Here is a 26,584-nt window from a genome sequence, read left to right as displayed (position 1 = left end):
CTGCAGAGGATAAGATGGTTAGACAACATCACCGACTGAATAGACATGAATTTGAGCACACTCTGGGAAGTGAAGTGAAGGCCAGGAAAGCCTGGAGGGCTGCAGTCCATGGGACCACAGAGGCAGATACAACTTAGTGACTAGACAACAACTGATAACAACACCCACTTGCACCGAGACTTAGGATGGGAAATTTGCCCAAAGTGACGCAGGCAGTGAGAGAAAAACCCTCTGGATCTAAAGCTCCTGCTCTTTCTACTGTATTAGAGAGTCCTTGGCAGATGGAACATCCTGATCTTTTGCAAGTCACCAACAGTTTGAATGGAGAAGGGAAAGGCTACCCACTCCAGTATTCTGGCCTGGAGAATTCCACGGGCTGTAAGAAAAAGAATCACACTGGGGCTTCCCTGGTATCTAGAGGTTAGGGGCCCACGTTGCGATGACGGGACACTGGTATGATTCCTGGCCTGGGAAGATGCCACATTCTCCAGAGCAACTAAGCTCCTGGGCCACAAATGTCGAACCTGTGCTCTAGAGCCTGGGAGCTGAAACTACTGAAGCCCATGTGTCCTAGAGCCCGCGCTCCACAGCTAGAGAAGCCGCCGCGATGAGAAGCCTGAGCACCGCAACTAGGGAGGAGCCCCTGCTCACCACAACTAGAGAAATGCGCAAGTAGCAATAAAGACCCAGCACAGCCAAATATATAAAATAGTAATAATAATAAAATCACATAGATGATTAAGGTCAATTTATTCGGAATTCTCATGGAAAGAGTCCAGTTACAGAGGCTTTTGATTTTGGCTGTTGCCCTAAGTAGGGTAACTGATCAGCCCCTCTGAGCATCCACTAAGCCTCTGAGGAGTGCAGGGGTCAGTGTGTGCAGAGATGCCTGGGCACAGAGCCTGATTCATGCCTAGGCACCCAATCGTATCAGAGTTTTCAAAACATAGACATCGTGGCATCAACAGTAGAACCTCCTGCAGAGATGTACACTGTTGTTCTCAGCCATAGTTTCAGCTGCCAACTCACTGTAAGGGCACTGAGTGACCTGCCACCTAGATGATGTCAGGAGGCTTTGCTGAAAAAGTCAGCCACAAGGAAGGCAAAACAGAGCTAAGAGGAAACGTGACCAACTGCAGAGCTACCGTTAACAGTGGAAAGTGCAGCTTCATCAGAGATCTTTCAAATAGAGAACATGGTACAAACTGAAGTCAGTATTTGTTAACAGAGCAGCTCATCAGCAGCCTGGTTCCTGTCTCTTAGCTGATAAGGACAATGGAAGGCTTCAAAAGAAACGTGGCTGTCACATGAAGCACAGAGCTGTTAGAGGACTGGTCTTTCGAGTTAGCAAACTCTGCTGGTAGGAAGCTGAGGGAGAAAGAGCTCACCAACCGGAGGGTAAGTGTCTTTCCTTGGGGCGTTTTTCAAAAATGCTTTGATCTCAAAGGGAATGGAATTTGAACACAAAAATTTAGGTTGAAAATAATCATTGCCCTTGATTTTCTGTCTTTGAAAAAGGTAGTCTTACCAATGGGAAAACCAAGGTACAGAGTGATGAAGTCCCTTAAAGTCTTGTTTGTATTACATGGAACTTTGGCCTCAGGTGTGTGCTAAGTCGCTTCAGTCATGTCTGACTCTTCGTGAGGTTTTACGGACTGTAGCCCGCCAGGCTCCTCTGTCCATGGGATTCTCCAGGAAAGAATACAGGATTGAGTTGCTATGCCCTCCTCCAGAGGATCTTCCTGACCCAGGGATCGAGCCCATGTCTCTTACATTGCCTGCATTGGCAGGCGGGTTCTTTACTGCTAGTACCAAATGGGAAGCCCGTTGACCTGCTGTACTAGAAAAGAAATGGAGGGGGGTGGGCTTGGGAGGGGGTCTTGTGGTATATAGTACGTGCAGAGTGCTCATATTCCAGAATTGTTGTTGCTGGAATCTGCTGAAATTCAAAAATGGAATCTGCTCAGATGGTGGAGAAGGAAAAAAAAGCTTGGGAAGAAAGGAGCTCCTGGGTGGCGGGGGTTGGGGGGGTGGAGAGGAATGTGGTGTGTGGAAGGGGAGAAGGAAATAGGATGACAAAAGAGAGTGATGTGTTTCAGGAGGAGGGCTGCTGGGGGCCCATCTTTTGAGGGGAGTGGTGGGTAGGGAGGAATAACCGACTCAAATCCATGTCTGGCATGGGCACCTCTGGTTGACGGCTCCATTCCTCTCCTCTCTGAAGGCTCTCAACAAAGCGTTTAGGGTCAAATGTGGCAGAGCTGGCCCCTAAAGCTGTACCCACAGGAGTAGAGGGTGGTATGCATATTCATGTGCCATATTCAATGACATATTCATGTGTCATTGCCTTCAAAGTCTCAATGTGGACCTTGTCATGCCACTCCTGCTAGTCTTTGAGAGATAGCTCCAACACCCACAGAACCACATTTAATCCCTGCTCTTACTCTTACTGATGACTCTAACCTCTACTCTAACCTCTTACTGATTCATCTAACCTCTTTAATTCTTGTACTGTTGACGTATAAAGCCAGCATATTAGTACTAACGTTAGGCTCAGAGGGTGGTGTCTAAAGATGAAATGAGATCTGCCTGCAATGCAGGAGAGCCAGGTTTGACCCCTGGGTCAGGAGGATCCCCTGGAGAAGGAAATGATAACCCATTTCTGTATTCTTGCCTGGAAAATCCCAAGGACAGAGGAGCCTGGAGGTCTACAGTCCATAGTGTCGCAAGAGTTAGACATGACTTAGTGATTAAACCACCACCTAGCTAACATCAAATGCTTAATAATGTCAGCCCTCATCATCATCATTATTTTTTTACTTTTCCTACTTTGGGAACCTTCACCTCTGTGCCCTACTGGCTGCTGATTTGAATCACAGAATCCCCAACAGGAAGGAGAGTTCTCTCTGCTCTTGAACAGCATGTGTAGGTGAGGAGCTTGATCCTTCTATATTTGGATATGTGGGCCAGTAGCTCAAAAAGTTCGGGGAAGTCTTTGGTTTTCAGATTCCTGCTTTTCCAGTAGGAGAACTCTTCATCTACGTCCTTCAAAATATTTGTCCTATGATTATGAGGGTCTATATTTCTCTGCTTGCCCTTCCACACTTTCCAGTTTTTTATGAGTATGGAGAAAGATGGGGCTTCCCAAGTGGCTCAGTGGTAAAGAATCCACCTGCCAATGCAGGAAACTGGGTTCAATCCCAGTGTCAGGAAGATCCCCGGGAGAAGGAAATGGCAAACCGCTCCAGTATTCTTGCCTGGAGAAACTCACGGACAGAGGAGCCTGGCGGGCTACAGTCCATGGGGTCTCAAAGAGACAGACATGACTCAGTGACTAACAACAGAAGCAAAATTCTCAGTACTTCTGCAGTGATTAACACCCAGAGGTTCAAACTGATCTGTGAAGGAAAGATGAATACCTCTCTCCAGGGAAACTTTCCAGGGAAGGTGAGCAGCTTTTCTATTGTGTAGCTTCAAGGTCTATCCGCTTGCACTCTGGAAGATCTCCTCCAGTCTAGTGGGTTTAATTTCACCTATACACTCATGTATCCCAAATTTATATATATCTGGATGTAGGTCTCTAACCTACATGTGTCTCCTGAACTTCAGCAGCAAATAGCTCATTGATGCCTAGACATCTCCAGCTGTATGTCCAAGAGGTATACCTGGTTGTACACGTCCCATGCTGAGGGACTCTCACTCCAAACACTGTCCCATGTCCAGACTCCATCTTAGTAATAGGCAGAAAAAACATATGGCCAAATTTTGTGCAAAGTCGTTTCAGTCATGTCCGACTCTTTGTGACACTATGGACCATAGCCCGCCAGGCTCCTCTGTCCATGGGATTCTCCAGGCAAGAATACTAGCTTGGTTGCCAAACCCTCCTCTAGGGGATCTTCCTTGACCCAGGGATAGAACCCGAGACCCTTGCATTGGCAGGCAGGTTCTTTACCGCTAGCATCACCTGGGAAGCACCCTATGGCCAAATTAGATTAATTCTGGAAATCCTAAAGGAGATCAGTCCTGGATGTTCATTGGAAGGACTGAGGCTGAAGCTGAAACTCCAATACTTTGGCCACCTTATGCAAAGAGCTGACTCATTGGGAAAGACCCTGATGCTGGGAGGGATTGGGGGCAGGAGGAGAAGGGGACGACAGAGGATGAGATGGCTGGATGGCATCACCGACTCGATGGGCATGAGTTTGAGTAAACTCCGGGAGTTGGTGATGGATGGGGGGCCTGGCGTGCTGTGATTCATGGGGTCGCAAAAAGTCGGGCACGACTGAGTGACTGAACTGAACTGAACTGAATTCTGAAAATGAACAGTAATTCTGAGAATTCTTAAAAAGAGGATAATCTGCACTTGCAGTCAGCAGGCATTGGAAGATTTCTGCTTAACTTGGCAGAATTCATGGCTGCTCAATATCTTGGATTTAGTTATTTATTGGAAGCTCTTGCCTTTCATGTTTTGTCTTGCTGAGTTATTATAAACTACTATACTTTTACACTGGATGGTATCATAGTAGTTAGAGGCCAAAATGGCTTAGTTCTCTATAGAAAATGGGCTTAAAGGAAATTAGGGCTATTTATTTTATTTCATCTCCCTGTCTCAATCATAAGAAGGAAAGATTTACCACTGTAATCTCTCTTTTTAGTTGAGATTAGGTGCAAAAAAAGATGTGTCTTTGAGGTTCAGCAAGTCTGATTTCAACCCCAGCCGCAACTGTGTGAGCTTGGTCAAATTATTTAACCAGTCTCATCCTTGGGTTTTTATTTTAATCTGTAAAATTTGAATGCTGCTGATGATAAGTACTATGCAATATTGTACTTTCAATGCAAGGGCTTAATTGTTGAATAATTGAATTATTTTATAGTGATAGCTTTCATTTATCACAATAGCTAGACTTTATTAAATGCTTCTGCAAGATATCATGCATATGCTATTAAAACTCTAACTGAAGCCTTATTGAAAACTAGGAAACCAAGATAACAATGGCCTAGTCTGAAGGAATAAATGCCTAAACTTAATTTAAAAATTTTAAGATGTTTTAGAATACAAAATGTAAGTTTGTATTCAAATGTAAGCATGTTTAAGGTAGTATTATTTTGTTTGTCAAAATGATACCTAGAGGTTACAGTGTCCTGGGCGCTGTTCCAAGCTTGCCTGCTCCTGATTCTGTGGAGCAGATTCTCATGCCAAAACCCATATGATCTTAACAGCTAAGTCAAGAAGAGTGGCAAGCAAATCTAATTCCTTGAAGTGATGCCAGCATCTTGTGGTGAATCTCCCAGCAGTGACAAGACTTTTCATCTCTCCCTCTGAGACCACATGACTGATAATGGTGCAGAAGGAGACGCCTGCCTCAGAAACACTGCCAGCCACAGGGGAGCAGGGCGGGAAGTGGTGGTGTTGTCAACAGGCTCCAAAAATCCACTGAAACTTTTCTTGGGCAGCACCTCCTCTTTTAACCTTCATCATATCGTAGCAAAATAGTACAGAAACTAAAATAGTTAGGAGTCTAGCCTTTGGAGCCAACCCGCTTGGGTTCAAATTCTGGCTCCATCTCTTAGCATAACGCAACTGGTACCATTTGCTTACCCTCTTGGTGTCTCAAGGCTTCCCTGGTGGATCAGACAGTAAAGAATCTGCCTGTGATGTCGGAGACCCAGCTTTGGTCCCTGGGTTGGGAAGATCCCCTGGATAAGGGAATAGCAACCCACTCCAGTATGCTTGCCTGGATAATCCCATGGACAGAGAAGCCTGGTGGGCTACAGTCTATGAGGTTACAAAGAGTAGGACACGACTGAGCAACTAACACTTGCTGTCTCAGTGTCCTTGTCTGTAAAGCAGCTGTAACAATAATAGTGCCTGCTTCACGGGGTGGTTGTGAGAATGAAGGGGCTAACACATGGAAGTCATTGAGAACTGTATGTGACACGCAGTGAATTCTAGAGAAGCCTTAGCTTTGGTTATTATATTACAGTGCTGGTCTGGAATCAGTCCCAGAATCCTTCTGGGATATGGTGAGTTTTGAAAGTAAGTCAAATTTACTCATGACTGAGTCACACCAGCTCTGTGGAGCTAAAGGCAAATGTGCAGCTAACATTTGTTTGACATGGAACCCAAGAGTTGAGGTTTACAGTTTTCCATGTCATTCCCTGTAAAGCAGTCTTACAACGTCCCTCTGTTTCTATGAATTCCTTAGAAAAACCTGCCTTTCCCGTCTAAGAGCCTGTAGGGACTTGAATCTGAGAATCTGGAATCCGTGTTTGGATGAGACTATGTTAGTTCTGGACCTTAAATAGTACATTTGCAAAATTCCTTAGTCTGTTTACTTCTCATCTCTTGCCCCCATTTGCTTTTGAAACTCTCTCTGCACCAAAGCTATTATAACTGGCTGAGCCTTCCTCGATAGAGTCTGCCAAATGAAGTATCAAGAAGTGTTTGGATGGGCAGTTGTAGCATTCCCAGATTTCCAGATCATTTGGAATTCAAAGTGTAATAATATCGGAGCCACAAACACCAAGCATTACCTTGAGTAACTGATGCTAAAACAGATAAGATCTGATTACTTCTTCCAAGGATTATTCACTGTTGTCCTTAAATATTTGCATACCAGGGTCAAGAGTTCTTGGCATACAGTGAACCAGCACTTTTGAACGAGTCATGGATTTTGGCTCAAGGTGAAATTTTAGGGTGGGTGGAGTGGGTATGTGGAAGGATGTCTCTTATCTCCCCTTTAAAATAAAAGAGGGAATTTGTGTGTGTGAGGAGTCCGTAAGGAAGAAGCCGAAAGAACTGGCTCAGTCACTGACTTGAAGTTCTTTGCTTCTGCTCTTCACTTTGGGTAAGCATCCCTTACTTAACTAAATTTCATAGTAAAAACGTTTCCACACAAGTAATGAGAAAAGTACCAGCAATTAATGCTTAGAGGAAATGTGCTATCCTGAAATATATTAAGGGTTATTGTAGTCATCCTATATTTGTCAGTTTCTTTATTGGTTCCATCCTTCCTCTGACTTTTTAAGAAAAAAATATATAGCTGTTATCCTTTTGTTGAAAGAAAAAAAAGTAATTGTTTTTCGTAGACCTTCAACTCATCTTAGAGCCTTTGGTGGATCTTGGGGACAAACAGGGTGAGAGACATATTTTTCAGGGTTTGGTATAATGTCTAGGGCAATAATTTGATGGCCATTTTACCCATCTCTTTCTTATTATCCTTAGGAAATATGGGATGACAGCTTCCCTGTGTTCTTGGGGGAAGAAGGGGATCATGTGGCCGCACAACCAGTTACCAGCCTGTGTGGATGTTTGTGGTTTTATGTCAGCATTTATAATACTGTGTTATCTAGGGTCTCTTAATTTTATGATTTTCTTTTTTTTCTCCCCAAAGTAGAAACTTATTTTCTTTCCTCTTAATTTAGCTTCATTCATGACACAGTGAAACAACACGGCCATCATAAGGTCTGCATGGCCCCAGGTCCAGTATTCAATAATGTGTGTCTGAAGTCAGCTTGTATACTAAAGATCTGCTAAGGATGAATGCTCCTTGCAGGGGGCAGGGGTATTAAGCAAGTCAAAATCATGACTGTAAATATTTTGCTTGTGATTTTTAAAAATTATTTTTAATTGGAGAATAATTGGTTTTTAAATTAATTTATTTTTAATTGGAGGATAATTGCTTGCTTGTGATTTCACATGATTTATTTTTTTTGGTAGAGATACTGACAGTTCTTTGCAACTATCTGTCTTAGGGAATATCATCAATCTCCTAGGTGGGAGCTTTGTCATTGGATGTCACAAACTCAACCTGAATCAGCTTGAGAATCGGTTCTCAACACCTGCTCTCACTTGAGAAACTGAGAATGAGACTCTGGGTCTCAGTAATTCTAACAGCTCTGATATCTTCCACATCAGGTAAGTTTAGTAAGTATTGCTTTCAAACTGAGATTTAAAACAATTTTAATTAAGTAATTCCAAGAACATGTGCCTTGCTATCCAATTGCTCTAGCTGAATGGCAATGTGGAGAGTTCATTTATGTTCTACAGTTATTCTTTTTTAAAAATTCTTTTATTATTTATTTTTGCTTGCTCTGGGTCCTTGTTGCTTCTGTAGTTGCGGGGACCAGGGGCTGCTCTTCACTGTGGGGCATGGGCTCAGGTGCCCTGTGGCATGTGGGATATTACCAGACCAGGGATCGAACGTGCGTCCTCTGCATTAGCAGGGGGATCCTTATCCACTGCACCACCAGGGAAGTCCCTAGAGTTATTCTTCATCAGCAGTTCTTCATTTGTCCCCTTTATGGGGACAAGTTTTTTGTAACAAATACAACATCATTTTGATTTAATGCATTCAAATATATCAAAATGTAACATGGTGCCTGCACATGGAAGGTATGGTCAGCGTTTGTTGACTCGACAACTTGCTTTGTGTAGGTGAACTTGGCTGCTTTTCTTTGGAGCAATGTGGAGAATCAAGGTCCAAGTTAAACCACTAAATTATGTACCCATTGTTAGTCGCTCAGTTGTGTCCAACTCTGCAATCCCATGGACTGTAGCCTGTCAGGTTCCTCTGTCCATGGAATTTTCCAGGCAAGAATACTGGAATGGGTTGCCATTTCCTTCTCCAGTGTACCCATTAGAATATTTCATAAAAGAGCTTAGATGATTTACTTATTCTTTCTCAAAGTATCACAAAGTATGACAGCTTTCTCAATTTAATCTTGCTGTTGTTTAATCATTAAGTCATGTCCAACTCTGTGCAACCCCATAGATTGTAGCCTGCCAGGCTCCTCTGTCCAAGAGATTTCCCAGTCAAGAATATTGGAGCAAGTTGCCATTTCCTACTGCAGGGGATCTTCCTGATCCAGGGATTGAACCTAAGCCTCCTGCATTGGCAGGCAGGTTCTTTACCACCAAGCCACCGGGGAAGCTTAGAAAGGGGATATTTAGAATACCAAAATTGTAATCTTTTCATATGATCACTTCAAGAAATTTATGTGTGTGTTTGTTTTTTTAATGCAGGCAGATCATTTTTGGGCCTGGAAAATGAGGCTTTAATTGTGAAATGTCCCAGACAAGAAAAATCTCCATACTCTGTGGACTGGTATTACTCAAAAACCAACAAAAGTATTACTACCCAGAGAGGAAATCGGATAGTTGCCTCAGGGAAGTGTCTCAAGTTCCTCCCTGCCAAAGTCAACGACTCCGGATTTTACACCTGCATTGTCAGACGGTATTATCCAGGCCTGCTCCTTTGTCTTTAACAGCTAATATTCTGAGCCGCCTCACTTCTCTCCCCTTTCTAGACCTCTCTGGAACAGTCAAACTTATGAAGAAATCTGAATAAAAGAGCACTTCTAGGAATGTCCTCGTGGTGAAGTTCAGGTGGTGGTAAACTATTTGTTATTATTACTTGGAGGCACTTCAAAGTATGCAGTATTTTAGTTCCCCGAACAGAGATTGAGCTCTGTTTGGGATGTGCCCCCTGAAGCGGACTCATAGAGTCTTAACCACTGAACCAGCAGGGAAGCCCCTGGTGAGCTATTTGGATGTATAATTGCAGGGCTTAACTTGTAGCCCAGTTAGAAACAGACCAGGTTTTTCTAGTGACTGTGAAGCTGAGAGCACTCGCTCACTCTGAGTTCCAAATAAGAACAACCCAGTATACAAAGCAGTGACCAAGATGCATGACATCCAGGTTAGGCTTGTGATGAATGTAAAAGGGTGGGCTCCTGGGCCTTCCACCTGAGGGGCAAGCCTGAGTCCATTACTCTACAAGTAAATTGTCACAAATGTTGTGATTTTGTGCCCGTTTGGTAAATATAAGCGAGGAGACCAACTATGTCAAAAGGCAAGTTGCTCTAGCTCGGCACCTGGGCTCTGAGGTCAGATGGTGTTAGTTTTGAGTCCACGGTCCTCACCACTTATCTCTGTGTTGTTGTTCAGTCACTGCTCCTTCTCTGTTCCCTCATCTGTCAAATGCATGTGATAACAGAACCCACATCAGAGCCCGTTATGAGCATAAAACGAGGTAATGTTACCACCATAAATGGTACATAGGAAACTCTTAAGAGATGCTAATTATTTTCATTATTATAGCAGGTGGTGTGACGGCACATATAGTATATAGAGAAATGGTGAGGGAGTCATTTTTAAGGCTACAGTAGGGGTTATGTTTTAAGCTTCCCTGGTGGCTCAGTGGTAAAGAATCTGCCTGCCAATACAGGAGATGTGTGTTCATCCAGGAAGATCTGCTGGAGAAGGAAATGGCAACCTGCTCCAGTATTATTGCCTGGACGACCCCATGGATAGAGGAACCTGGTGGGCTATAGTCCCTGGGGTTGCAAACAGTTGGACACGACTGAGCAACTGAACCGCAACTGCAAGGGGTTATGTTTTATTTAAAATGTAACCAAAAAACCAATTAAAACTTCAGATTTTAATGATTATTTTAAAATAAGAACTACTCTATATCAATTGTTTTAGGAAGAAAAATTAGAGTTGCATTATTTCATAGTGTTAGTATTAAGTAAAAGTTAGAGTCAGATTAAGTCATTTCATAATGCTAATATTAAGTAAAAATTAGAGTCAGATTAGGCTTCCCTGGTGGGTCAGTGGTAAACAACCTGCCTGCCGATGCAAGAGACGCAGTTTTGATCCCTGGGTTGAGAAGATCCTCTAGAGAAGGAAATGGCAATCCACTGCAGTATTCTTGCCGAATTAAGAGTTGGATTAAGTCATTTCATAATGCTAAATAATATCAAGTAAAAGTTAGAGTTGGATTAAATTATTGCATAATGCTAAGTAACTTTTTAAAAATTGCTTTATTTTAATAGTCCTACCTCCAATAAGACTGGGTATGTGAACGTCACCATTTTTGAAAAGCAATCAGATTGCAACATTCCAGATTATCTGATATACTCAACGACGTTTGGATCAGAAAAAAAGTCCCTAATATTTTGTCCTACAATTGACCGCTACAATTGGACACAGCCTGTTGAGTGGTTTAAGGTAAAAAGAAGCTTGCAGGGAAATAGATGAAAATACACAACCAAAATAGATATGAAAGAATTAATAAAAGTGGACTGGAACCTTTCATTTCAGAACTGTGAAGTTCTCCAAGGACGAAGGTACCTGGCACACAAGACGTTTTTGCTGATTCGTGATGCAACCAACAAGGACACTGGTGATTATACATGTAAATTTATGCACAATGAATATGGAGTCAAATATATGGTAACAGCAACCAGATCATTCATAGTTACTGGTAAGCTACTAAATGTAACAAAGGGCAATACTGAAAAAAGATAAATAAATTGTGTCCTTCTTGTTGATTTGCCTGTATTTTATCCTCCTCCTTGAACTTCCTCCTGGCTCATCTTTGCTTACACATCCTCTAATATGATGCAAGGAGATTTTCTATATTATATACCATCAAGTTTTAAGACATTTGGGGGCAGGGGGCGAAATTACACTACTAATCCAAAGCCACATCTGCTCTCTCCTCTATATTTTAATTTTTCAAAGGTAATGCAATCACCTAACATTTTTTTGAACAGCAGCTCAACTATTTGAAGAGCAGGATTAGCTCTCTTTCTCCCAATGTCTTGTCAGACTTTCTGTAAATAGAGCAAGACCTATTTACTCTCTGATATAACTAACTGGATTAGAAGTATAATGGGAAGCTTTATAAAGAGATACATAGATATTATTGGGTGGTTTTCAATCTTGATTTGCAAGGCTTTCATCATCATCTACAACCTTAGGTGGGTCATTTAATTCTAATTTTTATTTCAAGTTCACTTTACATTCTATAAAAATCCATCAGGGGAAAGGCTTCACAGTCAAACCTGAAAGATCAACAAAGAGTTGGGGTCTCCTCAACATAGCTTGATTTGGGAGTATAGATGAAACCTATATGCCTGGCACATTTCCTCGGGCAGAACAATAGTGGACAAGAATTTTGTCTGGAGTTTTCCGGTGCTCCACCCCTGTAAAATTAACACCACTGGACCACATTTGTGTTAGTATCTCTCAGTGATCAGCATCAAATCCCACAGAGGTCCTTAATCACAGCATTCTGAAATAAGTGAGAATCAAGGGGTACAGAAATGCATCCGTGCTCCATTAGAACTAATTTCTAATTCAGTTAGTTATACTAGAGATTAAATAGGTTTCTCTCTATTTTCAAAACCTCTGAGAATACTTTTACCATGTCTAGGCGACAATGCTACAGGAATTTGAACTTTCTGATACGGTGAGCCACACAGGTGGAAGGCTGTGAGTACAAGTGTAGACTTATGTGTTTATCACTTTCATGGACCTTTGAAAATTTTCCCTGTAGTGTTCTGCCTATTCTATAGGATTGAGGTTTTCTGGCAATTGCTACATTATGCAACTCATTTAATGGTTTGCATAGTATTTGTTTTAACAATAAAAAAAGAGAAGAGAAAATATCAAAAAAAAACAACATAGCTAGTAGCAGAAAGGTGTTGTTTGACTGGTTTTTGTTTTATTTGTGTGTGCGGGTGTATGTGTATACATGTGTACTTGTTGCCATGGGTCACTTTCGAAAGATGTGAGAAACGACGCTATGAAATAGGACAGAAATATGAAAATACAAGCTTTGTATTGACGGCTACTCAATGCTCTCCAAATACTGAAATTCTTTGTCTTTAATTTCAGAGGAGCGGGGCTTTTCTTTGCCTCCTGAAATTAAAGCACCTGCACAAAATGAAATAAAGGAAGTGGAAATTGGTAAGAAAACGTTAAGAGTACTGTAAAATTTTTGCCTGGAAGATCCTTCCATGTGACCCCGGGGTCAGGCTGTCTCCATAGCAGGTCTTGAGGATTGAATGAGATACACTTGCAAACCCCCGTCTCGGGCACGTTCTGGTATCAGGGGTGTGTGCTCACAGCGCACACAGCGCTTACATCGTACCGGGCTCTGCTTTGCCTTTTGTGTTCTGGTGCTTTTGCCCATGCTGCCTCTCTTTCCTCTTGCCTCTGTCCACGAGGTAGATATTGTCCCACTTTATGCTTGTGGATGGTTAGGCTTAGACAGATCAATGTGTGCTGTGCTCAGTCACATCAGTCATGTCCCACTCTCTGGGACCCCATGGACTGCAGCCCGCCAGGCTCCTCTGTCCCTGGGATTCTCCAGGCAAGAATACTCCAGGGTGTCTTCCCAACCCAGGGATCCAACTCGCAACCCACATCTCTTACATCTCCTTGCACCGGCAGGCGGGTTCTTTGCCACTAGCGCCACCTGGGAAGCCCCATCTTTCTATAAGAACACTAGAGTACCTTGTGTTCCGATTATCACAGATTATACCGTTGTCACCTCCTGGGAGACTCTAAGCTCCTTTTCTCTCTTCAGATGCCTCTTGTTTGTTTTTTTAGTATTTTTAAAGTCTTTCCTGAATGTGTTACAGTATTGCTTCTCTTTTACGTTTTGGCTTTTTGGCCATGAGGCATACGGGATCTTTTAGCTCCCCAGCCAGGGATTGACCTCACACCCCCTGCGCTGGAAGGAGAATTCTTAACCACTGGACCACCAGGAAAGTCCCTGAATGCCTAATTCTTGACCCAGGAATGATGAACTCAGTAGGGGACAGCTGAATGCACTGTCCTAAGGCAGGAAACAGCCCTTAAGTCCTTCCTCTGAAGGAGAAAGTCTCAAATGAACAGGAGGGAGACTAGAGAGGCTCTTGTTAGAAGATAATAAATAGTGGAATAGTTAAAAATCATGGAATTGTAGCTGAGTCAGGTGAAATGGTTTTACCTACAAAGGTAATAACAGGGAAAGGAGGGGGATTTGGTAGGATGAGAAAGGAGTGGAAGATAGCCATTAAAAAGAAATTGCAAATGACCCAATTTCATTCCCATTTATGGTTGAGTAATATTCCCCACACAGTGAAAAAAGTCAGAAAGAGAAAAACAAATATTGTATATTAATGCATATATGTGGAATCTAGAGAAATGGGGCAGATGAACCTGTTTGCAGGGCAGGAACAGAGACGCAGATGTAGAGAATGGATGTGTGGAAACGGTGGGAGTGGTGGCATGAACCGGGAGATTGGGACTGCCGTACATACACTGCCGTGTGTGAATCAGAGGGCCAGTGGGAATCTGCTCTGTCGGGCAGGGAGCTGGGCTTGGCGCTCTGTGGCGATCTGGAAGGTTGGGATGGAGGAGGGGTAGGGTGGGGTGGGGAGGGTGTCCAAGAGGGAGGGGATATGTGTATACATACAGCTGATTCGTGATGCTGCACAGCAGGAACTAACAGAACATTGTAAAGCAAGTATGTGTGCTCAGGTGCTCACTCGTGTCCCACTCTTTTCAACCCCATTAACTGGAGCCCGCCAGGCTCCTGGGTTCGTGGGATCTCCTAGGCAAGAATGCTGGAGGGGGTTGCCCTTCCCTTCTCCAGGAGATCTTCCCAACCCAGAGATCGACCTGAGTCTCCTGCATTGACAGGAGGATTCTTTACCACTGAGCCACCTGGGAAACCCAAACAACTCTATCCCTTTTTTTTTTTTAAAGCAGCTATACCCCAATTAAAAAAGATAAATTTCAATGTATAGTAAAGGGAAATCTTAGATTACAATGGGGCATTGGTGAAGGCTCTTGAGTTTCTGCTGCAGAGCAGGGGAGAAAGGAGAAGGGAGAGGGGACTGAGCTTCACCCTGACCTGTGAGTGAAATGAAGATGCTGGGAGAGGAGAGGAGGAGGCAAAGGGGGGCAGAGAAGGAAGAAGGTGCTGACGATGAAGAAGGGAAATGGGGATCCATTTATGGCCACGTATCTGCCTGCAGTGCAGGAGATGAGGATTGGCTCCCTGGGTCAGGAAGATCCCTGAAGGAAGTGGCAGGCCACTCCAGTATTCTTGCCTGGAAAGTTCCATGGACAGAGGAGCCTGGCAGGCTGCAGTCCATGGGGTCAAAAAGAGATGTGAGTTAGTGACACTTTCACTTTTCTTTCATGGCACACAGAGGGTGTTCAGTGAATTTTTTTCACGTTAAATTAAATCCCATTTGAACAGAATTTTATTGGTGAGTTTCTTTCCTTCTCATCTAGGAAAACCAACAAACATAACATGCTTGGCTTGCTTTGGGAAAGGTCATCAGGTCATGGCTGAGGCCTTCTGGCGGGTGAACGGAAGTGAGGTTAAGAACTTCGGTGAAATGAGAATACAAGCGATGCAGGAGCACATGAAAAGGTATTCTTCAATGGCAGTTAAAGCAGCCCCCAGCTTCCCCCCTGGTTTGCAGCTGCACAGTAAGCACTGGAAGTAACAGCCTGCTGTTTAATCCTAGTGGTGAGCTGACTTGCCGAAAAGCTGTTTTAAAAATCGAGGATGTCAAAGAAGAGGATTTGACATGGAAGTATGACTGTCTGGCCATGAATTTCCATGGCTTCATCATGCACACTGTAACACTAAGGAGGAAAAATCCAAGTAAGGCATGTTTCTGAGACTGCACTCACTTGAGTTTGCTGTATCAACCATAAGCTGAAATCATATTCTCAGAGAACAGTGTGTTGGCCAGTGGTTGCCGGAAAATCCATCAAGACAACAGAATGCTCCATCTCACAAATTGAAGAAGGCAGGGGGAGAAAAGATTTGTCTTGGGTGTAGGCATTACACATATATACACTGTATAGAGAGATAGGTATATATTGTGTAGAGAGACAGAATTCAAGACAGAAAGGAAGCCCTTGAACTGTCACTGTGCTTTTTACGATCAGCACACTCAGACCCTGTTAAACCAGTCAGTAAGGACACACGCCTTCCCCCTGGGAGTGAGTGCATCTTTCTTCCACTCCCTCCATGTACAACTGTGCACAATGATGGCAGCAAAACATAGTTTCACAAACAAGCACTTCCTTCCTAAGCACCTGTCGATTTTCTCACTTGTTTGCACATGCAAGTAAAGGCACTCCGTTGGTTAGATGAAGCATTTATTCCAGTGTAACAAAGGGTGCAGGGAAATTTTTGATATCTTTTCTTGTCACTCCATGTGTGATGATGTAGAAATTATTTAATGTGTTTGTCATATAGTCACAGGGAGGGTTCAGCTCCCAGTTTATACCCATAAGTGGGGTATTGTGCTGTGCTTAGGTGCTCAGTCGTGTTGGACTCTTTGTGACCCCATGGACTGTAGCCCCGCCAGGCTCCTCTGTCCATGGGATCCTCCAGGCAAGAACACTGGAGTGGGTTGCCATGCCCTCCTCCAGAGGATCTTCCCAACCCAGGGATTGAACCCAGGTCCCCCGCATTGCAGGTGGATTCTTTACCAGCTGAGCCATCAGGGAAGCCCAAGTTGGGTACAGTCCAGATTAATTTGGATAAACCCACAGAGGCACCACTTGATTGGGAGAGATGGGAAAGTTTAACTAACTTGATAGGGTTATTTAGTCTTTGCCTGAGGTGGTCTTTTGCATTTTTCTTGTTTAAGTTCAACACAAACCACTGATTTGTAAGTTTTTATAAAACAACAGAACCATGACTACTGTAGATGATTTTAAATATTATAATCATGCTTCATGGGTTGTCAGGATTCTGCTAGTTATATATACATATATATATCCATGTCATCTCAGGATGTGTTGACCCTGATGCGATGTCATTTTATGGTGACATTTGTGGTGCTGGTGGGCACGGAAGACCCTGCAGGAAAGGGGAAGTCACCTGACCCAAGTCTGCCATGGTGTCCTTAATCCCACTGCTATCTGCGCTCACATTGTCATTTTATGAATGTTCCCTAGGTCCCTGTGCATTGGAATTGTCTTCTTTCTTTCTTTTTTTTTTTTTTTTATCGGAATCTAATTGCTTTTGTTGTGTTCGTTTCTGCTGTTCAACCAAGCGAATCAGCTATGCATATACATATATCTCCCACCTTGGATCTCTCTCCCATCCCTGCCCCCATCCCACCCCTCTAGGTCATCACAGAGCTCCCAGCTGGAATTGTTCTCATGTTATGCATACATGTGTAAATCATCTTTATATGCTAACTTTATATGCTAACTTTCACCTGCTCTTCTTCAAATCAACACAATTATACTCTATCTCAATAACTGTGTAAATTAAACAAAAATTGTTGCAACTGTTTTTAATGATCACAATAAGTTTCTTTGTTTCTAATAATATAGTAAAATAAATTATACACTGTCCTGAATTTTAAAAATGAAAACTTAAAAAGCCTATGTCCCCATATGATTAAATATTCAACATTTGATACTACTACTATTAATAATAGTAATGTGTGTGTTCAGTCCATGTTCAACTCTTTGTGACCCCAAGGACTGTAGCCCGCCAGGCTCCTTTGTCCATGGGATTCTCCAGGCAAGAACACTGCAGTGGGTTGCCACCCCCTTCTCCAGGGGATCCCCCAATTCAGGGATTGACCCAGGTTTCCTACATTGCAAGCAGATTTTTTACTGTCTGAGCCATCAGGGAATAATAATAATGATAGTAGTAATAAACATTTATTCATTGTTCTCTAAATATGAGGACCAGTGACTATTTTTCATATAATTTTTCATTTGTTTTATAAAAAATCCATAATGAAGTTACTATTATTATTGTCTACTTTTATAGATTAGGAAACTGAAAGAGAGGTTGACTAATTGTGCAGTTTTATGAGCCAGGACTCAGACGCAGCTTTTCCTGTTTATAAACACTTATGGAAAATATTCAGTGTTAGGCATCACATATAAGGGTTATTTATATCATGGCATCTGGTCCCATCACTTCATGGGAAATAGATGGGGAAACAGTGGAAACAGTGTCAGACTTTAATTTTTTGGGCTCCGAAATCACTGCAGATGGAGATTGCAGCCATGAAATTAAAAGATGCTTAATCCTTGGAAGGAAAGTTATGACTAACCTAGATAGCATATTAAAAAGCAGAGACATTACTTTGCCAACAAAGGTCTGTCTGGTCAAGGCTATGGTTTTTCCAGTAGTCATGTATAGATGTGAGAGTTGGACTGTGAAGAAAGCTGAGCACCGAAAAATTGGTGCTTTTGAACTGTGGTGTTGGAGAAGGCTCTTGAGAGTCCCTTGGACTGCAAGGAGATCCAACCAGTCCATCCTAAAGGAAATGGGTCCTGGGTGTTCATTGGAAGGACTGATGCTGAAGCTGAAACTCCAGTATTTTGACCACCTGATGCGAAGAGTTGACTCATTGGAAAAGACCCCGATGCTGGGAGGGACTGGGGACAGGAGGAGAAGGGGACGACAGAGGATGAGATGGTTGGATGGCATCACCGACTCGATGGACATGTGTTTGAGTAAACTCCGGGAGTTGGTGATGGACAGGGAGGCCTGGCGTGCTGTGATTCTTGGGGTCGCAAAGAGTTGGACACGACTGAGCGACTGAACTGAACTGACTGATGCATTTGTTAAGTAACATTTAGGAAGATACTGAACTTCAAATTCTCTTAATGTCTTGAATTAACTTCTTTCTGCTTGTAAACCAGTCACATGCATATTGTGCAAGAAATTGGGATTCCCAGCGCATGTCCAAATATTATTTTTAGAAAAAGTGACCTGGAGAGAAATCGAGTTGAAATAATTTACGTAGGGAATATTTATCATTTAAACTGATGACAAGACAGATACTAGGCTCACTGCAAATTTTCAGTTTTTAATCAGCTTACTTTAGTCATTCTTTGTACATTTTTTTTATTAAAAAGAATTTTTTTTTGGTCATGCCATTAGGCATGTGGGATCTTAATTCCCTGACCAGGAATCATACCTGTGCCCCCTGCAGATGAAGTGCAGAGTCCTAACCACTGGACTGTCAGGGAATTCCCCACCTTGGTAATTCTTGATTTCATAGTGCGAGATAGTCAGGGAGCTGATGAATTAATGAAGGAATTTGCAAATCTGGACCAGTGATTTTCTTTGGCAAAACTGGGAGCCTATGTTTTGAGATCAGATGGAAATGAAAAGGGTATTATACAGCCAAATCTCATTTGAGTCTCCTCACATTTATCATTAAGTAGGACTATTTGTAAGATAGGATGGTTAACAATTTTAAAGAGGGAAGTAAACTTACAACAGCCAAAATTACTATTGATGAGCACAGTCCTTACATTCAGTTTGTATATATCTGATACAGTCCGGATGGGGAGCATCTTGCATATATATGTTGTGAAGCTATGAGTAAAGGTAAAGGTGAAGCGGTGGCTAAAAAAATGTTCAACAGAAGGGAAATAATGGTGTATTTAGGACCAGAAACCCAGTAATTTGACTTCATCACACACTCATTGGAGACTTACAAAGTTCTTGTTTTTCCCTTTGCTTTCCTGTGCCACCAACCCCAGATGTGACAAGTCTCTAAAGACCTGTTGATTACTTCTCCCTGATGCCACCAATGCCAAGCTTGTCCATTCCTTTCTCCTTATTACACGAATCTGACCCCTCCCATACTGCAGGAACTTCTCATCTCATTCTACTCCGAGGATCTATTGACCACGGAAACAAAACTTCTATACCATCAGACTAATCTTGCTTGAAAACCACCTTGGTTGTTAAGGAACCACTCAACACTCTTCAGTGGCTCCCACAACCAGGACAGAGACAAAATGCTTTAGTTGGACCCTCCAGTCTGATCAGAACCTAGGCCTAGATCCAGCTTTCCAATCATGTATTCCAGCAATTCCCCAAATTAGAGTATCTGTCTTCCTCAGAAAACACACTCCCATCTCTGCCCATGGGATCACAGCATCCTTGTGTGCCAGAAGTGCATTTCTTCTTTTGAAACTCTCCAAATCTCACTCATCTTCCAGGGACCTCATTCCGCAGGAAGTCTCCAATTGCTAGTCCAGCACACAGTGGGTACACCTCCCTAAAACCTCTTTTAGCTAAAACTGATGCTTTCACTTCCTTTCTTAGCTAAGTTTTCATGTGTCTCTTTATCTTTTATATTGAAAAGACCCTGATGCTGGGAAAGACTGAAGGCAGGAGGAGAAGGGAACAACAGAGGATGCGATGGTTGGGTAGGATCACTGATTCAATGGACATGAGTTTGAGCAAACTCCAGGAGATGGTGAAGGACAGACAAGCCTGGCGTGCTGCAGTCCATGGGGGCGCAAAGAGTCAGACCTGACTGAGCGAGAACAATTGTATGTCTTATGCTTTGAAAATCCCCTACAATGCCTAACCCGGTGCCTTGCACAGAATAGAGGCTCAATAACCATTAATTTACTGATTCTTGAAACAGCCATGAGAATTCCACATAGGCAGTCCTTGTGCGAATCTCTTGTCCTCCCAATGGAGCCCAGCACCCATGTGTTTTTTAATTTTCTCCTGTTTCAGAAATAATAATGATCATGTTTCTCCTCCCCCATCTTTTGAATAGTGGATCAACAAAGTACCTACTACATGCTTGCAGGATTTAGCCTGTTATTATTACTAATCAATGGCTTGGTGATAATTCTAAAAGTGTTCTGGATTGAGATTATTCTGTTCTGGAGAGACATGGCTAGACATTCCAAAACTAGGAACGGTAAGTGGCAAGTTTCAAATTTTCTTTAATAGAAAAGGTTCTATAATGGCTGTTGTTTGCTTCTAATAATCTCTTAATAGTTATGCTACTAAACCTAGATTTTCTCTTGCTTATTATTAGTGTATTATCAATAAATCTTTTTGAGTGCTCAGAGGACACTCTTCATCCTGTCTGGTCATTCCTTGTGGTTCTGAAATTCACCTAAATGGCTCCAATTTTCTCCCCAGTAGAATTGCTGTTCTTACTAATTCCTCAATAACAGAATCTGCTCCCAGCCCAGAAAGGGCATTTGGGGAAATTTGTACTGGTAAAACTTTACAGAAGTCAAACATTTACAAAATTGTTCCTCTTTTCCAGAGGTGAACATGTTAGAAAGGTCCATCAGATTGTAGGTGTATTTTTACCAGAAACCCTGTTCCATAAAGAGTCTTACCTCCCTACGTATGTATACACATGAAAGGAAGCAGTTATACCTGCTAAATATGAACACGATTCAATTTATTATAAAATTTAGATTTTCCATATGAGTCACTCAACTAGAGCTAATTGTTTGTTTTTTGAGAAATTCAGACCCCTTAAACATTTCTCCTCCCTTGCCACCAAGAACTACCTTTTAGCATTTTTACTTCCCCATGGGGAAAACAAAAACTAAAATTTAGATTTGCCTGGCACAGCGAAAAAATCCCTTATATGTGACTTTTTAATATATTATTAATCAAACAGGACAATATGGTTTGAACTAAACTGGTCAGGGACTTGTCTGAGTTGAGTCTGAACAACTTGAACTCTGTTCAAGTCTGAGACAGTAAAAAGGAGAATGTTTGGACTAAGACTAGTTTGTACTGTACTGTGTGTGTGCTGTACTGTGTGTGTGCTCAGTCCTGTCTGACTTCTTTGTGACCTCATGGACTGTAGCCCGCCAGGCCCCACCGTCCATGGGATTTCCCAGGGAAAAATACCGCAGTGAATTGTCACTTCCTGCTCCAGGGGGGTCTTCCCAACCCAGGGACCAAACCCAAGTCTCTTGCATCTCCTCTATTGGCAGGTTGATCCTGTATCACTGTGCCACCTGGAAAGTCACTTCCTGATGACATTTTGGGGACAGTAGATTGTTATCATCCTCTCCAGATTCTAGAATATTTGAGGGGATGTGGCATATTCACCAATAACCCTAAAACTCCAAGAGAAACGTCTATCAAGAGTAAAATGAGAATTTTTTAAGGACCAGTTAATAACATTGCATTCCTTGCTCTCATGTTCAGATGGGAAGATCTATGATGCTTATGTGATCTATCCACGAAGCTGCAAAAACAGTCCAGAGGGGGCCAGCTCTGTGGAGTACTTTGTTCACCAGATTTTGCCTGATGTTCTTGAAAATAAATGTGGTTACAACTTATGCATCTATGGGAGAGACCTGCTCCCTGGACAAGGTAAACTTATCCAGAGCCATCAGGGCCAGAAACTCTCATTCTTCAGAAAGCTAAGTGATGAGCTCTTGGGTCAGGAGTTGCGATCGTTATTCCAGGTCTTAGGACCAGAACTTATAAATATTTCTCCAGAAGAAGGAAGTACTTCTTTTCTTCTCCTGTCCCCATCACCACTCTGAACCTGAGGTCTTCACAGGAGTGGCAGGGTAAGACATCCTTGCTTGTGAATCTGGCAGGGCCCAGTCCCTACTTCGGGCTTCCCTGGTGGTGCAGTGGTTAGAATGCACCTGCCAATGCAGGAGATTCAGGAGATACTAGTTCGATCTGAGTCGGGAAGATCCCCTGAAAAGGGGAATGGCAGCCCACTCCAGTATTCTTGCCTGGGAAATCCCATGGACAGAGGAGCCTGGCGGGCTACAGTTCTTGGGGTCACAAAGAATTGGACGTGGCTGAGCAAATGAGCACATCCACCAGCCCCTGCTTCACTTCCCGTGTCCACCACGAGGAGAACTGACATCTCTGAAGTTTGTCTAGATCTGAAAGACTTAACATCCAAAGAATTACATTCTCCTATCCAGAGGCACTGGCTAACATATTTGAAAGGACTCAAAGTTTTTATAACTCTCCTGACACTGAAGAAACATTTGAAAATTTATGTCCTCACAAGAACAGATAGAATTGTGTCTTCTGTTTCTTAATACTCCTAGTCAGTTTCACGTGCTTTTGACAGTTGGGTCACAATTCTAGCATTTCAGTAGTGTTTCTTCTTTCCCTAACTAACGTCTCAAAATAATCAACTTGTTGGGCTCTGGATGCCAGGTTCTTTTATAGAACAGAGACGGGTGGGGGAGGTGAGAAAGCCAAATAAAAAGCCCATTCATCTTTCAAATATCTCCTAGAATGGCCAGCCTCAGGGAGGGACTGTGTTAATTTCCTCCTTCCTGTAGCTACCCCCAGATGGACAGGGTCCTGAACAAAGGAACTTTGGAAACCCTCCTTCTAATGCTACTCGAATTCCTCAGGGACCAGGAAGCATTTGGAACAGGAATGAGGGAGGGTTCATTTCATAGACTGTGAGTTTAAACTGGCATTCCTACCACAAAGAGGGATTCAGATGCCTACATGCGAGACAGCAAAAGAGACACAGATATAAAGAAGACTTTTGGACTCTGTGGGAGAAGCCGAGGGTGGGACGACTTGAGAGAACAGCTTTGAAACATGTCTGTTACCATATGTGACATAGATCACCAGTCCAAGTTTGATGCATGAAACAGGGCACTCAAAGCCGGTGCACTGGGACAACGCTGAGGGATGGGATGGGGAGGGAGGGGGGAGGGGGCTTCAGGATGGGGACACATGTTCACCCATGGCTGATTCATGTCAATGTATAGCAAAACCCACTACAATATTGTAAAGTAATTAGCCTCCAATTAAAATAAATAAATTAATTTTTTAAAAAAGAAGTAAATGAACACATCACAGGTGAATCTGATTTATCCTGAAATATTTAGGTAATGTTAATGGCCTAGTACCAACTTGGGAGAACTGTAGAGCATACAATTCAGGAAGATGCAACCCACATCTCACCCGAGGCGCCCTTCTTCCTCCAGCTCTCCCCATTGGCTATTTGTGGACCCCATGGACTGTAGCCCTCCAGGCTCCTCTGTCCATGGAATTCTCCAGCCAAGAATACTGGAGTGGGTTGATATTTCCTTCTCCAGGGGATCTTCGTGACCAGGGATGGAACCGCATCACTAATGCGTCCTGCATTGGCAGGCGGATTCTTTACCACTAGCGCCACCTGGGAAGCCCCTGTCCTCTGATTTCACCTCAACCAAAATAAATAAAAACCAACACCAAAGTCACTTTTCCCTTAGAAAAAGTTCATAACTGGCCCCTGTGGTGCATTTCTTCTCATGACGGTTACCCGCCATCTGCCCTTAAAAGCCCACTCCACAACCCCCGCTCCGTCCAGTGGCCTGGTGACTGATCTTTATGGAAGGCATCATCTGCTTCACACTGGGCGTGGCCAGCGGGAGGCGCAGGCAGGCGCTCAGAGGGCAGGGTGTATCCCTGGTCCCCTCCGGGTGGGGGTAGCCCAGGTGGCCGTGCTTCTCCCTGGCTGGTCCTCTAGCTACACACCTCGGGCTCCATAACCGTTCCCACTTTCACACCTGGAGGGTGACTGTCACTCTCTGATGTCACCAGTTGTGGAGGTCTGAGCATCTCTCATTGATTTCCCTTGGCTCTGCCCACATCTTTTATAAGCTATCCTTTCATTAAACTCTCTCTACTCAGTGCTTTCAAGTATTCTGAGATTTCTGTTAGGATCTACTGACACAAGGTCTCTGGCTGGCACTATTGACATTTATTTCCTGTTTCCAACCCTGTGGACTGGCAGTCTTTGGCCCCTGCTCTCTAAGAATGTCTGGACTTGTTTTTTTTTTTTTCATGGTTGTTCCTCCATCACAGTTCCCTCCTTGCTCTGACAGCTGCGTGTTTTACATGTTTTCACTCTAGCCAGAAGTTAAGGGAAATCACCGTAGAGCTGATGGCCCACAAACAGTGGCTTGACAAAGGATCTCATCTTCCTCAAGATTTTCCTAGTTTGAATCAAAGTAGCTTCTACAACAGAGATTACTGGGGGCTGGGGGTGGGGAGCAATGTGGATCCAAGACTTCCTGAGACTTGAGTCAGTTCAGAGAAGCAAAGGTTCCTGAGTTTGCGCTCTTTAATAAGAGAGTTAAAATTCTAAGTCAGAGGGAGAGTAGCATGGAAGTATAAACATTACAATGGATATTGTAGCTATACTGCACAGGGAACTCAGTTGGGAGCCCTCTGATGACCTAGAGGGTGGGATGAAGCGGGGTTGGGAGGGAGGCTCAAGACGGATGGGATTGTGTATACTTATGGCTGATTCATGTTGTACAGCAGAAAGGAACACATTATTAAGCAATTATCCTCCAATTAAAAATCAAAACATTTTAATAATTCTAAGTCTCTTTGCAACACGTAAACTAATATTCTAGGAAGATAATGTGTAGAGAATTCCTCTGTCCATGGACTTCTCCAGGCAAGAATACTAGAGTGGGTAGTTGTTCCCTTCTCCAGGGGATCTTCCCGAACCAGGGATCGAACCCAGGTCTCCAGCATTGCAGAGGGGTTCTTCACCAGTTGGGCTACCAGGGAAGCCACAACGTGTAGACAATGAGCCTGAATTCCAAGTCTCCCGCTATGTAACTGTCGGTTCCCTCTGAACTGAAGAACTCTGGGCTGCTCTGCCTGGGAGAGAAGAGGGCTTGACTGGCGCGGTGACAGCGGTGTGCGGGTCCTTACCTCTCCCGCTGTGTCTTTTATCACTAGATGTAGCCAGCACAGTGGAAACCAGCATCCGGATGAGCAGGCGGCACCTCTTCATCCTCACTCCCGAGATCGTGCACAGCAAGGAGTTCACCTACGAGCGGGAGATCGCCCTGCACAGCGCCCTCATTCAGCAGGACTCCAAGGCCATCCTCATTGAAATGGAGCCTCTGTGCCCGCCTGGCGGCCTGCAGCTTGAGGAGCTTCAGGACTCCCTGAAGCATCTCATCAAAGTTCAGGGGACCATCAAGTGGAGGGAGGACGACGTGGCCAACAGGCGGTCCCTGAATTCCAAGTTCTGGAAACACGTGAGGTACCACATGCCCCCGGCGCCAAACCGACTCCCCAGGAAAGCTCCAAGCTTGGCATCCCTGAGTGCCCAGGGGTAACTGTGCTCGCCGTGACGGCGAATGCATCCTGTGTTGTGCACCCGAATTTCTCCTAACGGGGTCAAGCTGCTGTAGCAGACACTGAACTCCAGAAATAGGACTAGAGCGGAGGGATTTCAGACCTCAGGCGTCATACTCTAGCTTACTTGGGTTTCCCTGATTCCGGGGGCATGCAAAATGCCGAGGGATTTTCAGCCTCAAGCTCCCGGACTCCTGACCTCACGTTCCACCTCCCTTGGCTAGTCCTTGTCCACTGTGGTCCAGCATCTTCTAGCTACTCTTCCTCTCTCTCACTCTCTCATCCTCTCTCTCCTTATTCCTTGTCTATATTACACATTTTGAACATAGTTTGAAAGTTTTAGAATTAAATTTTCTTGTAATCTTAAAGGACACTCAGATCATCTCTACCGGAACACCGGTATTAAATCTTCCTCACTCTGCCAGAGCATGTTAGAGTTTGTTCAACCAGATGCTTAATTTTTATCATCTCAATATTGCCAATTTTGTTGGCGTACTTTATTCAATTACCCAATTGTCATTATATTTGTTATTTTTGATTCTAAAATTTATCTCGTATGAGAGAAATGAGAATAATCATACCAAACTCCTTTTATTTCTGTGCTAATCAAGTGAGAAATAAAAGTATTTAGACCAGAGTAAGAATTCATTAAATAGTGACAACTTGTTAAGACATTTCTTGTAATGTGGATTTCGTTCTATGTTCTGTTAAGCAGAGGTCCCCAACCTCTGGGATCTAATGCCTGATGCTCTGAGGTGGAGCTGATGTAATAATAATAGAAATAAAGTGCACAAGAAATGTAATGTGCTTGAATCATCCTAAATCATCCCCCCTCCCCCCTCTTCGCGCCCCCCCCCCCCCACCTCCCGGCC

The 26,584-nt window shown here is 43.4% G+C and overlaps 1 protein-coding gene across 2 annotated transcripts; it reads left to right on the top strand.

Annotated features, from left to right (window-relative positions):
* Positions 1–1,337: 1,337 nt before the first annotated feature.
* On the top strand, positions 1,338–26,366 carry IL1RL1 (interleukin 1 receptor like 1). 2 transcript variants are annotated; one of them, XM_065927429.1, is made up of 11 exons: positions 1,338–1,398; positions 7,753–7,915; positions 9,023–9,233; positions 10,837–11,011; positions 11,105–11,267; positions 12,686–12,757; positions 15,080–15,221; positions 15,319–15,458; positions 20,371–20,517; positions 21,780–21,947; positions 25,308–26,366. In XM_065927429.1, the coding sequence occupies exons 2-11, from the start codon at positions 7,864–7,866 to the stop codon at positions 25,691–25,693; spliced, it is 1,656 nt and encodes a 551-aa protein (XP_065783501.1). In that variant the 5' UTR covers positions 1,338–1,398; positions 7,753–7,863; the 3' UTR covers positions 25,694–26,366. The 2 variants fall into 2 exon arrangements, with proteins under 2 accessions (XP_065783501.1, XP_065783502.1); XM_065927430.1 differs by having other exon boundaries at positions 1,340–1,398; positions 7,774–7,915.
* Positions 26,367–26,584: the final 218 nt, after the last annotated feature.

Source organism: Muntiacus reevesi, chromosome 3 (genome assembly GCF_963930625.1).
Source record: "Muntiacus reevesi chromosome 3, mMunRee1.1, whole genome shotgun sequence".
Classification (NCBI taxonomy): Eukaryota; Metazoa; Chordata; class Mammalia; order Artiodactyla; family Cervidae; genus Muntiacus; species Muntiacus reevesi.
The sequence above is the reverse complement of the archived record's forward strand: the minus strand, read 5'-3'. Positions and strand labels throughout refer to the sequence as shown.